The 14640-nt window shown below is 44.6% G+C and overlaps 1 protein-coding gene across 5 annotated transcripts in view; it reads left to right on the forward strand.

The window, feature by feature from the left end:
• TJP2 (tight junction protein 2) overlaps positions 1–14640 on the forward strand; it is a 134610-nt gene that overhangs the window by 39463 nt on the left and 80507 nt on the right. For 4 of the 5 annotated variants that reach the window (XM_065878429.1, XM_065878432.1, XM_065878436.1 and 1 more), the window contains exon 1: positions 11017–11076. The exons of the other annotated variant lie outside the window; for it this stretch is intronic. In XM_065878429.1, the coding sequence (XP_065734501.1) occupies positions 11017–11076 (60 nt within the window). Of the gene's footprint in view, positions 1–11016; positions 11077–14640 lie in introns of those variants that run through there. 5 annotated transcript variants of the gene reach the window in all.

The raw sequence follows: 14640 nt of genomic DNA on the forward strand, positions 1-14640 counted from the left end.
GCACTGTAGCTTGCTGGTCATTGAGTGGAGCTGGGTCTTAGCGTTGAGATGGAGATCTCTGGGAGAGCTTTCACCACTTGATATTACATGGGGTCGGGAGGTCTCTGGTGGACCAATGTCCTGAACTGGGCTCTCCCACTTCAGAGGCTCAGGCCTGACACCTGGCTCAAGCACAAAAACTGTCAGCCACCCGCCTGGTTGATGGGAGGAGTCTTGGTCAAAAGCAGATTCTGGGGAATTCCCTGGTCCAGTGGTTAAGACTCTGTGCTTTCACTGCAGGGGACATGAGTTCAATACCTGATTGAGCAACTGTGGCAGGCACCTGACACTTGAGAGAGCAAAATGGTTTAAAGTCAGAAGAAGTCGATGAAGTGATGTCTCAGTCACGCTCTGGTTGTGGAACCCAGGCACAGCCCAAATCTCCCTCAGCCTGTTTCTCGCATTAATGGAAGTTTGGAAGAAGTTGATTCCTGTCCTCTTGGATGAGTTTGAGGGGTTCAGGACTTCAGTGGAGGAAGTACCTCCACTCAGCCCAAGGGCTCTTCCAACGTTGTCAGGCTCCGCCTGTCATTTGTGGCTGGTGCACCTCCTTCCTGGCCCTCAGCTGAGCTGGAAACAAACATGAGATGTTCTATTCTTAATTTCCAACTCAAACCAGCCTAAATGTTTTAAGCAACGTGCACTTGTATTATAAATACATTTTCTTGGAATTATTTCAGCATTCAGGGATTGAAGCAACTTAATTGTCTAGCTACAGAGATTTCAGACAAATAGTTTTGTCAGTACCCAAAGAATAATTCCGTATTTTCTTCTCTAAGTGTTTAAAATGAAAGAGCATTGCTCCAAATATGTAGATAGAAAGACTTTGTCATTTTTGGAATTTAAGCAAACTTTCATTGTGAGAAACTGGTGTACCATTGAAGTGGAAGAAAAATAAAAATATGAAGTGTTTAATTTTGAATGTGTTAGTTATATTCTACCATGTTTTCCACACAAAAATTCGAGTGCATGGTTCACTTATGAAATCAGCAAGACAGAGAGGTGGCCATTGGCCTATCACTGGAATCTGAGATGTCTGGACCTTTTAAGTATAGCACACAGATGAGTAATAGTCCATCTAGGTTCTGAAACATAAATTTAATTATACTCCTGCATGTTTTAGAGAGCCCAGAACCCAAGAATTCAAAGATGACTAGAGGCTTGTGAACCCAGAGCCCCACCTCTCTCTTACTTTTCACAGCCACATTTCTTAAAAGGAATCTCTGTACTTATCAGCCTTTTTCCTCCCCACCACCTGCCTCTCTCTTCAGCACTTCATCCTCCACCTATTCCAGACACTCAGGGATCCAGTAACTGGCTTCAGGTACCCTCTAGGCTAAGCACAGCACTGCCTAAGAAAATTTTCATGGACAAGGGCTCTTCCGTGGCTGAGATATGCACTTGAATTTTCAATCAGCAGTTACATTGTGTGTGTGTGTGCTGCCTTTATTGGGCTCCTGGTGCTGTGGCTGTGTGGGGAAGGCTGGAGTAAGCTTATTTTATGATTCCCATTATAATAAAATAATGCAATTAGCTTCTGGTTGGGAGGAGTGTCATCACTGGAGCCCTGATTTTGGTACTTCACGTTTTCATTAGTTCAGTGGTTGGTGACAGTGATTTTCAGTTCAGCCAAAAGTTTGATTCATTTAGAGGTAATGTGATTGTAGGGCGAGATTAGACAAAATACCCTGGACAGGAATTCCCTGTTGCTTGTTTCTCTCCATTACTCTAAGAATGTGGGAAATTACCTTGATGCAGTCTTAGCCTCCAAGGACACTGCCAGGCAAGCTCTCCCAGAGATTATGAGACAGAAAGGCTCAGACACCAAAGTGGGGTGTTGCAGTCACACGATTTATTCAATTTGAAAACATGCAGTGAGAAGCAAGGGGAAAAGATTCAAACACTTTAACATAGTTAGGTTAGGATATTAATAGGGTGAAAGATCCATACCCTGGAACCTGTGCTTGCAATCTTTATATGTCCTGTCTCTGTGCGGTGTCAGCTTTCCCCAGTGATGGTGTGGTCACAAAGACCAGACCTGTGGTTGAACAAGGGGTCTTAGCAGATAAAAGGTGTCTGAAGCCAGCATAGGCTTGCTCCATCAGAGGGACGCAGGGCAAGTATACCTGGCCAATAGCTATAGCTCACTAGTAATTTGTCTGCATTTTGGGACAGAGTATACATGGGGCCAGAATTGGACATAATGGGTGTCACCAATGGGTGATCAATTTGGGATGATTTAGCTGTCAATATGGAGGCAACATGAGCTGGGCTTTATTATGTATCATTAATATTTTATTAGATAGGGAATATTTATTATTAACAATAATATAGTTATAAAAATGTATTATTACATTATATTATATCTAAATAAATACAACTGTAAATTAGATATTATTACGTTTATTAATATTTTATTCAATATGAATATTTACGATTTACTTTGTCCTTCCATCAGAACCCTTCTATTTATAAGTAACATTCTTATTTGTTTCATTCTTTTCATCTATATTTAACATAGAAAACACTCCATTTATTTTGTTTTTTAACATATCTTACACGTTACTAACATACTATGTACACTATAAACATCTTTTTTTTAAAAAAAATATTTATTTATTTAGGCTGCACCATGTCTTAGTTGCACGCGGACTTCTTAGTTGTAGCATGCGAACTCTTAGTTGTGGCATGCATGTGGGATCTACTTCCCTGACCAGGGATCAAACCTGGGCCCCCTGCATTGGGAGCGCAGAGTCTTACCCACTGGACCAGCAGGGAAGTCCTGTACACTATACACATCTTATGAATTGTGCCTGAGTCTTACAAACTACTTGTTTTCTCATTGTCTATGGAAAATCTTAAGAGTTTCATCCATCTGATTTTTACTTTGTCCTCTATACCAGTTTTTAAAAGAACTTTTAAGTATTTATTCAGCAAATTATGGTATATTCATACAAATGGAATATTATGCAGCTAGAAAAATGATAATATAGATCTATATTGCCATGAAAAAATTAGTCAAACGATATTCCTATGTAGAAATAACGGGTAGCAAAAGAGCTTGTCTAGTATAGTCCCAGGTATATAACGTTATGTATGATATCTACATGCTTACCTGTGCATGGAGGTACCTGGAAGGACGCTCATCGAATTATTAACAGTAGTTTGCTCTGGATGATGACACTTTAGTTGCATTTTACTGTTTTTTGTGTGATCTGCTGTATGGCTTGTGTAAATAAACAAGTATCATTTATTTAAAAATAACTGAAATCCAAACATATGTGTATATGTAAATACGTATGCAAATCAGCATACCAAGGGGATTATAAGATCAGACCCTTTCGTTTGTAAACCAAAGACGTTTTGCAAGTAGAGAATTATTTTCTGACCTTGGAAATGTTTTACCTCCCTTCAAAATGGTAACCTTCCTGTCTTGGGTCAGAGAATTGTAACCAAGTCCCTTTAGCAGAATGTCCTAAACCTCCCTGATGATAAGACTCACCCTGGTGGGTACCTGCTAAAAATGTAAATTTCCCCAGGGCCCTTCTCAGATCCACTGAATCAGTATCTCAGGGGGGGACCTGGGATGCCTCAGCTGATTCTTATCATCAGGAAAATTTAGGAAGCTGTTCTTATAGAAACAAATGCTACGAGCCATGTTTCAAGCTTTAGAGCCATGTTTCACGCTTTATCGAATGCCTCTTGGAAGTGCCTTTCCCAGGCCCAGCTTCCTTTGTTTTAAGAGGCCTGCACTGTTTTGCGTGGCTGCCCTGGAAAACTGTCTGTTTGCAGCTTTTTTCTAAAGCCACTTTCAGGTCTTAGGATCCTTTGACAGTCAAGGAGACACTTCAACAATTTCAATCTGTGTCTATCAGGGTACTGAGATCTTAGGGCTAGAGGATTCTGTTGATAATATTTTTAAAAGAAATTCAGGTGTTGCCAGGGACCCCTCCGGTCTTCCTGGAGGACTTGTGTATCACGTGGACAGTCCCCTGGGCCTCTCTCACCTTGGATTCCCTCCCTTGCATGGGAGATGAGGGCATTTTTCCTTAAAAAGGAAAATGATTACCTTATTAAAGTGTTTTTCTTAAGGAACTTATTCTAGGAGAGGGACCGCTGGAATTCTTAGCACCAGAATCATATTTGAATTGAGAATTCTAATTCCTGGCTCACTAGCTGGAGTCAAATGACATTTGCGGCATTTACCTTTCTAATATTGTAGAGGAAGATTTTCACAAATATTCCTCAGCATTGTTTGTTCGGTTGTTGTGTCAGCCAAAAGGAAAACAACAATAATAACAACCAAAGACTTACCTCTACCCCAACTGTGTGCAATTGTTTTATTGCTGTAGAGGCGAGGGGCCAGAGAGCAGTGATGAGAATGGGCTTTGAGTCCAGTAGGTCTGGAGTCTTACCCACCATCTACTCCGTGATGACCTTGGGCAAGCTGTTTTCCTCCGGGAAGTTTGGTTTCCTCATCTTAAAGTAGGGCAATAATGCCAAATATACAGGGGCGATGCGAGGATTTACATTAAATCAGTTAAAGTAGTGTTTGAAAGATTTTGCGGCACACAATGTGCATTTAATCAATTACTTTCTATCCAGGTTTTTTTTGGTTTTTTTGTTTTTAATGGAGGGTTAACAAGCGGCACCTGTCCCTGAAGAGTGTGGATTTTATATACTCTGCAATGTAAATAGTAGTGAAATAATAAAATAATATATCAAAACGCAGAGCACAGTGCCTCTAGGACCCAGGGCACCTTGCCAGGAGGGGAGGGTTCCCCCACAGGCAGAGTGCTCTCTCTAGCAGGGTCTGTCCAGATGAGACCATACCCCAGAAAGTGCTTTTAGGATCTCCAGGTTTGGAGTTGGCTTATGCTTTATCTCAACTCCCTGTTAATCAGGCTGAGTACAGACCAGCCCCATAAGTCTCCTAGAAGCCTGCCCATTGACAGCCTTGCACCCCTAGGTCAGCCCAGACCACAGCCACCTCCTTCCAGCCAGAACTGCCCCCCGTAACGCCAGTCTGGGGCCTCCTCAGACGTATAATCCATGCAGCTGACTCTGAGTTGCACAGCTAATTCTTTTGACAACTTTGTGGCCAGGTGAACCCATTGCTGAGTTCTTACACAGGGCGGGGCGGGTATGGGGGATGCTGGGGTTTGGAGTTTGTGCCACTGGCAGGGAGAGGAGAGGCGAATAGAAGGCAGCATCCATTTAGAACTGAGAACTTTCTCTCCCCGTTAAGTCTGATTCCTGATGTGTTCATCCTTTTTGCACTTACTCTAACCCTTTTCATTGTAGTGATGATAGCAGCAATGCCAACATGTTACCAATGGTGGTAATAATGATGATGATGTTTAAAAAGAGGGGGCCCTTTCTTGGGCTGTTCTCCCTTCCTGCTGTTGTTCCTCTCTGGTCTTCACTTCCCCTAAACAAACCTGCTACCGCCCCCCCACCCCTTTCATACCCCTGCACTGGGCTCTATGAAACCCTTGATTCACAGTAAATGAAACACTCAGCTGGACTCCACCTCCTTGCTTTAATTTAGACTTGGCTTTCTCCTGAGGGCATTGCTTCCTGATAACTACCTCAAGGGATGCTTCCTACTTTAGATGGAAAGAGAAATCTAAGCAGGAGCTGGGTCTGTGGTCCAGGCAGAGAAGCTCCAACAAAGGCTCTGGGGCAGAAATGAGCTTGGCAGGGTCTCAAGAGCAACAACTACAAAGAAAGGCCAGTGTAGCTCCAGGAAGTGAGGTTGGGAGTCTGCAGCCTGAGCTGTGCTTGGAGAACGCAGCAGGGTCCACTCATATAGGACGTGGAGGCTGCCTTAGCTCAGGCTGCTATAACAGAACACCACGGAAAGGGTGACTTAAACAACAGACATTTACTTCTCACAGTTCTGGTGGCTGAGAAGTCCAAGATCAAGGTGCTGGCAGACTTGGTTCTCAGCGAGGACCTTCTTGCTGGCTTGTGGACGGCCACCTTGTCGCTGTGTGCTTACAGGGCCATTCCTAGGTGCACGCACGTGGAGTTAGCAAACTTTGAAAGTGAGCAAGGATAACATTAAATAACGAAAGGTGAAGGCATGAGGGGCAGAGCAAAACTTTGAATGCCTCTCTCCTGGATGTTCTTTTAGGGGCTGTGGGTGGCTGCTTGTGGAAGAAGGAGTCCTTTAAGTGAATATGCACAGTTACTGGTATGGTCCTTTGATTTGGAAAGTTAAGGGGATGCCGGGCCTTGTCTCCTGAAAAGTGCCCTTTCCTCAGGCAGAGTTTTAACTGTCAGCACTTCAGTCGTACATGTACTTGAGCACTTCTTGTGCCTTGTCATCGTTTGTTTACATGTCTTTCTCTTCATGCTGTGAGCAAGCCCCCTGTTTTATATTGCCTTTATCTTCTGTATACCTACCCCAGGGTACATGCTAGGCATTCAAGAAACACTTATTCACCAGCTCGGTGCTTTGTGATCGCCTGGAGGGGTGGGATAGGGAGGGTGGGAGGGAGGGAGACGCAAGAGGGAAGAGATATGGGAACATATGTAAAAAATAAAAAATTTAAAAAAAAAGAAACACTTATTGAAGAAGAGTGTCTTTATAATTCTAATCTGCCATCCAGTGTGCAGGCCAGTTAAATTGCTCAGTTAGCCTGGAACTTTTCATGTCAGGTTCCTTTGCTCCCATTTAATCATACTTTATAATCATGTTGCAAATGTGTATGTAAGCGCGCGCGCGCGTGTGTGTGTGTGTGTGTGTGTGTGTATCCCCAAATCTTAACATTCTTGAGGAAATCTAATTAAAAGTGTTTAGTTTATTACATTTATTTGAGGTCTTCTGACTATAATTTAAGGATCTTACACTGTAATACATAATGACAAGTGTTGAAAAATTATCTATTGCACAAACAATAAGTAAAATTTAAAAAGAAAAATACACACAATCCTATCCATTCATCAAACCATGTTCTCATATAGTTTCCAATTCTTTTCTTTTGTAATTTCTTGGTTATTGCCATCAGGATAGATACTTTTTTTTTTTTTTTTTTGGCTACACTGCATGGCTTGTGGGATCTTAGTTCCCCAACCAAGGATCAAACCCGTGCCCCTTGTAATGAAAGCGTGGAGTCTTAACCACTGGACTGCCAGGAAAGTCCCAGACTTCTTTATATAATTTTAAATGATGGCTTGCTATGCCAATTAAGTTGATTTGCTGTAATTTAATAGCCCTCCATCCTTGGACATTGATGGTTTCCACCTTGTGTTATTATAAATAGGCATACAATGAAGTGCTGTCCCACCTCCCATCTAACTTCCAGTCCCATCTTGCCATTGAAACAGCGCTGGCCAGGATGAGCAGTGGTCCTCTTCCTGGTGAATGTCTTCTGTTGTTATCTTAGTTGAACTCCTCGAAGTTCCACGTTGGCTATTCTTCCCTTCTTGAAATTCATTTTTCTCTTGACTTTTTGGACACCTTGCACCAGAGGATTTTTTCCTTCCCCTTCTGGCAGTTCCTCTTTTATCTCTACTCTGAGGACTTAAGCTTGCCGCTTCAATATTGGCATTCCCAGGGATGGGTTCTATCCTTATTCTTCTTCTGCCTCAGTCTTCATCACTTCTCTGAAAAGTCTCTTTATGTCCCATGACTTCAGCTTTCTTGATACACTGGCGATTTCCAAATCTCTTCCTCCACCTCAAATCTCTCTACGCAAACACTCATCAATACCTGGCATATAGTAGATACTTGAGCATCTCCACCTGGAGAACGCGTAGTCCTCAAAACCCAATCAGTCCTTGATCGAATTCACCATCCTTCCTCAAGCCCCTCTCAACATCTGCTCCCACTCCTGTGTTTCCTATTTTGGCAAAAGGCACCGTCATCGACTTAGTTAAGCCAGAAACCTAAGAGTCACCGTAGACTTACTTCCCTCTTCCTTACCTCGCATCTGGTCAGGCAGGCACTCAGTCTGCTGATTATACTTCCTTAATTTCTCTTGAAGTGGCTCCTTTTGTCTAACTTCATAGCTGCATCATCTCTCACCTGCATTGCCACAAAAATCCTTTTTTTTTTGCTGGTCTTGTCATTCTTACTGATGCCCCTCCCCACAACTGCCACCCAACTCATCAATCTTCCAAGAAGCTGACAGAGTGATCTTCATAAAATGCCAGTCTAATCCCTCTTCTATTGTGTCACAGTAGAACACTGCCCCTGCTTGTCTGGACAGCCTTACTTCCTGGCACCTCAAGAGCAAGCCCATGGTCTTCCTTCCTTGTTTCTCTACTTGTTATTTATTGCCTTCGTCTGGAAAGTTCTTGCCCCTCTTTTTGTCTCACAAACTCATTCCTACCTGTCCTTTAGAATGTGTAAGCTACCTCATTTCTGGAAAGCCTTCCCTAAACTCCATACCCCTAGTCTGGTGAGGAACACCTCTCCTGAAAGCCCCCAGACTACCCTGAGTCTGCCAGGAATGTCAACACTCACGTGGTTTCTTATAATTTACTGATTGTCTACTACAATAAACTGACTCTGAGGATAGAGCCTAAGTCTTTTATGAGGGGGTTCAGACTTGACAGAAGGTGTTTGGTAATTACTTGTTGGATAGAAGGTCTTCAGAGAAAAAAATTCTAGGAGTGGGGTTCACATGTGCACGCCCACATGTGAAAAATATGTACTACTATAACTTGTTTTTCCAAAGAGTTGTATTGATTTATACTGCCACCAGCAATGCTACTGTATCAATTGAATCACTTTTTTCAACATCTGAGTCAGAACTATGTATTGTGCCAAAATATTTGTATTTCTACTGTAAAAGTATGTCATCATTTGGAGTAGTGTGGTGCAATAGAACTGCCTGCAATGATGGAAATATTCTATATCTACACTGTCCAATGTAACCACTAGCCACATGTGGCTACTGACTGAGCACTGGAAATGTGACTAATGTGACTAAGAAACTGAATTTTTTGTTTCCTTTAATTTCAGTTAATTTTTAAAAATAAATTTATCTATTTTATTTATTTATTTTTGGTTGCATTGGGTCTTCGTTGCTGTGCGCGGGCTTTCTCTACTTGCGGCGAGTGGGGGCTACTCTTTCTTGCGGTGCACGGGCTTCTCATTGCAGTAGCTTCTCTAGTTGTGTAGCTCAGGCTCTAGGCGGTGGGCCTCAGCATTTGTGGCACACGGGTTCAGTAGTTGTGGCTCACGGGCTCTAGAGCGCAGGCTCAGTAGCTATGGCGCACGGGGCTTAGTTGCTCTGCGGCACGTGGGATCTTCCCAGACCAGGGCTCAAACCCATGTCCCCTGCGTTGGCAGGCGGATTCTTAACCCCTGCACCACCAGGGAAGCCCTAATTTTAGTTAATTTAAATTTAAATGTATTCAATACTCACATGTGGCAAGTGGTTATCATATTGGACTGTAGAACTCTAGAGAGAAAAAGGAAATCATTCAGCAGATATAATTGCTACATTCTGGGTTCCTTTGTTCCTCTTTAAATGCTTAGTGGTGTAAGCTCATGTCACTAAGGTGTGACCAGTTCACAAATGCTGCCATTGTTATTATTTGTCCGAACCGCCTAATTTGGGAAACATTTTTTTTAAATGGCTCTTTCATCAGGAGAGTAACACCTTACATCAGGAATACAGCCAAAACGTCTAATTCTGGAGACTTGAAGGAAAATGGGAAATGTTACTCACAGTGCTTTTTATTCAGAGGCAGGCACTTAGCCATTCCAGAGGAGGCCAGAAGCCTCACACTTTCAGAGAGGCATCTGCTGTACTTGTTTTTCCACATACACTGCCAAACTTGTTTTGATTAGGCAGGAAGTGAAGCAACTTTTCAGGGAGAGAGCCCGGCATCTGTATCTTGTCAGCTGGTCAGATCAGACCTTTTACCTTTTACCTTCTTGTGAGTGTAGGCCGAGTTTCGCTTTTCAACTTAAGAGCAGGATGGGCCATACTTTTTTCTCTTACAACATGGTTTCCTTAAGATTTCAAATCCACCATTATATTTTTAATCAGTGTACCTGTTTTGATTCTCCAAATAATTTACATGCTCTTAAAATAAGGAAACATTTATCGTGCACAATTCTTTATACATAGAGGACTCTAAAACGAATAAATGTACTGAGTTGAATTCGATGAATCCTGCCTGATAAGCATTTGTGACCTACTTTTTTAAAGAAAGCCTTTGAAAAGCTGGTGATGGGAGAGGAGTTTTAATCGCTTTACTGGAGTTATTGGAAATGTGCCAAAGAGATAACCTGGAGTGTATTTTTCTCAAAAGTCGTGTTTTAAACGTAGGGGTACAGTGTGTGTGTGTGTGTGTGTGTGTGTGTGTGTGTGTGTGTGTGTGTGTGTCTCCTCTAGGCAGGACAGAAAAAACTTTTCGGTTTCTGCAAACCTCTCCAGAAAGGGTTCGTACAGGATGCGCACGCGACTTTGAGGGAAGAACCCGTGGACAAACAGGCCGCCCAGGGCTCGCTACTACACGCAAACTTGCAGCGCTCCCCCGGCGGGCGCCCGGAGCCGGACCTGCTGCTCGCAGAGCTCGCCCCGGAGCGAACCATCAGGTCCGCCGGTGGGGGGGGTTGGGTGTCGGGGCCGCGGGACGCTCTGTCCTCAGGATCCCCCTGCTGCTGCCGCCCTCCTTCGTCCCCGGCCGGGAGTCGCGCGTGACACGGCCCTCTGCGGGCCCCTCGAGGGTGCGGCGCCGGCGAACCCTCCCCCGGGTCGCGCGGGGGTGGTAGCGGCCCGTTTGAGAGTTTCCCGGGCCAGGCGGCGGGCACTGAGGCGCTGCCTCGGGCCGGGGGCGGGCCGACGCCGCGCCGAGGGGGGAGGGACAAAGGGGTGGGTTCCCGCGGGCCGGCACCTGGCTAAAACCCGGCTGCGGGTCGGAGGACCGACCTGCCGCCCAAGAGGAGAAGAAGGAGGAGGTGGAGCCGGGTCCTGGACCTGCGCGCCTACGCGGAACCCGCGCCTGAAGATGCCGGTGCGAGGAGATCGCGGGTTTCCACCCCGGCGGGAGATGTCAGGTTGGCTCCAAGTAAGTGCCCTCTTGCATCCCGCTTGGTTGGGAGAAGGGTCGCGAGGACGGGGCATGGGAGCGCGTGGTGGGCTTCCCAGATGCGCATTAGGTGGCTGGGATTCTCCCATCCGGAGGTGGGGTTGAGGGCAGGGACTAGGTTTCACCGGACAGGGGTGGTGGCTCGTGGCCTCCAGGGCTCCTGGACCCTTTTCTCTGTTCTCTAAAGTCACTTGGATTTCAGGTTAAGTCGGAAGTAGGGAAGACTGTCTTGAACGCTGTCTTGGATCGGTGCTACTTCGGAGGCATCTCGTTGTTCCTGTTGTGTCGCCTGCCCTATGCCTTTGTGTTTTCCTTCTCGGTTTCAAACCGCACTCTCTACTTGATGCAAAATTACAGGCGTGTGTGCGTGAGACAAACTGACAACTCTCTGGAGACCAGAATCCTCTCTTTCCCTTTTAATCAGTTGCCTCTGCAATATAAGTAAAAGTTATTTGCAATAGGGAATAGATATGTACTCTGGTATTATCTTACCTGTCACCAGTTCCTTTTCTTTTGTGTCTTCATTTGTAAAGTTTCTCCTTTACACAGTAGTTTATTTTAAGTTATAAATAATCAGCGTTTTGACTGCAGGGTTTTAACATTCTTGAAATGTGGATGAACTTGGGAGTGAATACTCCAGGGCTTAGTAATGGAAAGGAATACAGCCTCCCACCTCTATTTTAGCTTCAGTTCTTAGGCAGCGCTGCTTCCTTGGCAGCTGTCTGGCCTGAGTAATGGTTGTGGTTTCCCTGCAGTTCCCAGTGTAGACTCATCCCATCCTAGAAATTGCCCTCCCTCCCTCCCTCCTCCCTCCCTCCCTCCCTCCCTCCCTCAGCTAGGGGAATCGCAGCAGAGAAGAGGCCCTTTTCCTCAGATCTTTAGGTGGTCTGTGCTGGGTGCGCTGACAGTCACCTTGGGAGAACAGGTCCACCTGTGTCAGGATTATTCCTGGGAGAGACAGTCTACATGCAAACCTTGGAAGTGGACCATTTTCATTTTAAGTGAGGAGTTACTAGTAGTGATTGCATTTGTGGCAAAGTGCCATTTAATATCTTGCCTGAGAGAATGAAATATGGTTATTCAATAAATTTTCATGAACAACTTCACTTCAGTGTGGGGAATACAAATGTTAAGAGTGTGCCTCTACCACACTGTCTTGTTGGGGAAGAATGCAAATAATTAAGACTGATGCATTCCAATTAGAAGCATGAACAGGATGCTGTAGTTTCCCCTCTCTAGGGAGACTAGAGAAGGAGGGTGCTTTAGTAAGGCAACAGTGGCTTTTGAGGTGTTTCTTGAGCTTTTTCAGAGCTGCTGCCAGAGATTGATGAAGGGAGATTGTTTTCCCCCTGAGTTGCTGCTGCAGCTTTTTCAGGACCACGCAGCTGATAACTTAATGAGCACCCACTTGTGCCGGTCCGCTGTGAGCAGGTGGGGTACAAGATAAGCAGGACTCAACTTCTGCTGTCAAGAGTCTGTTCGATCTGAAAAGTTTAGATGTTTTTTAAGACTCTGCAAACTCTCTCTGCTGGGATACCTGCGGCTTACGGAGGGAGTATGCGATACAGATACACACGCTGCAATACAGAAATGCAACAAAGCGTGGGTTTGTTCCGTGCACACTCCGTTCAGGGTTTCTTTTTGGGACGAAAGTTTGCCTTTGAACAGATACCTTACAGGGTAAGCCAGTCTAGAAAATGGGGCTAATAACACGTCTCATAAGACGAGGACTGAGTGAAATGACATAGGGTGCCTGGCTAGTGGATGCTAAGTAGACAGTAGCTAGTAGTCATCCCTCAGTCTCCTGGGATGGGGGAGAGAATGGTTCTGGGACCCCCCCTCGGATACCAAAATCCAAGGATGCTCAAAACCCTTTATATAAAATGGTGTAGTATTTTCCTATAACCTAAGGGCATCCTCCTGTACACTTTAAATCCTCTCTAGGTTACTTACAGTACCGGATACAATGGAAATATTATAGAAATAGTTGTAAATACAATGTAAATGCTGTGTAAATAGTTGCCGGTGTGTGGCAAATTCAAGTTTTGCTTTTTGGAACCTTCTGGAATTTTTTTCCCCCGCTGTATATTTTTGATCCACAGTTGGTTGAATCCTTGCATATGGAGGGCCAACTGTAATAAGAACCAAAACAGGTGCTGAAAACTCTTAAGTGCTGGGCTCTGGGTTACTAAGCACAAAAAGGAGGTACCAGGTATGTTAGGGCAGTTGCTGAAGGAAAGAGCAAGAGATGTGCACACTCTCTTGGAAGGCTTTAAATGCCAGGAAGAGAACTCTGAGAAAAAGAAAAAGTCCCAGAAATCCCTAATGTATTAATGACTTGACTTTTCCTATAAAGAAGTGAACCAGTTTCCCAGTAAACAGGGCTACCCCCCACACCCTACACAGGGAATATTTCATATGCATAAGACCCAAAATTTTTTAGCATCACTCCCTGGGGAATTCCATTTGCAAGGGTTTCTGCCTACATTTGTTTAACTTTTAATCTGATTCTTTGTACATTGACAAAAGGTCACAGCCAGACATTGCTCTTATGCTGGAGAAGTGCCTGGGAATTTGAGGTAAATGATAAAATCCCTACGGTGACTTTTTTTTTTTTTTTGCGGTACGTGGGCCTCTCACTGTTGTGGCCTCTCCCATTGCGGAGCACAGGCTCCGGATGCTCAGGCCCAGTGGCCATGGCTCACGGGCCCAGCCACTCCGCGGCATGTGGGATCCTCCCGGACCAGGGCATGAACCCGTGTCCTCTGCATCGGCTGGCAGACTCCCAACCACTGCACCACCAGGGAATCCCCCTACAGTGACTTTTGAGCTTAGCAAGGTTTTCTCTTCTGAAGGCTTTCTTTTTAGGAGACAGAAAAGTTTTTGAAACTAGGCGAGGCCACTGTAGTCCTGTGTACTGTCATATGTTCCGTAGTTAAAAGTTATGCAGATTTGGCTGGGGTGTGGCATGAGGTGTGGGAGGGGCTGGTGGGGTGAAGATTCAGGAAGGGTTAGTAATCACGCTGAAACTTTTAACATACCTCTACCAAGAATATGAGCCATCCGGGAATTCCTTGCCTAATCCCTAAAACAAACCCCATTGAGCAGCTGTGGCTGCAGATTAGTTTATCGAGGTTGAGAGCTGACACCCTATCAAATGCCTCATTGGTCAGACTCTAAGCAGTAATGGGGGCCAACAAGTGCTGGCTGGAATGGCCTTGGACCAGCCAGCCTTGGTATTGAGAGGCATTTTCCATTGAAAATTGGGTGGGTGCGGCAGAATGATTATCTCATGTGTTTTACTGAGTTGTTTCTTCATCCTAAATCCAAGGGGCAGGGTCAGAAACATACAGTCAGACAGAAGTTAGATTCAACACCTATTTAGTGGGTTAAAAACTTCGATGTTTTACATGGGCTTTTTTTTTTTTTATTATTCATTTATTTATTTTTGGCTGTGTTGGATCTTTGTTGCTACGTATGGGCTTTCTCTAGTTGTAGTGAGCGGGGGCTATTCTTCACTGGGCTGCATGGACTTCTCATTGC

Source organism: Phocoena phocoena, chromosome 6, assembly GCF_963924675.1.
Source record: "Phocoena phocoena chromosome 6, mPhoPho1.1, whole genome shotgun sequence".
Taxonomy (NCBI): domain Eukaryota; kingdom Metazoa; phylum Chordata; class Mammalia; order Artiodactyla; family Phocoenidae; genus Phocoena; species Phocoena phocoena.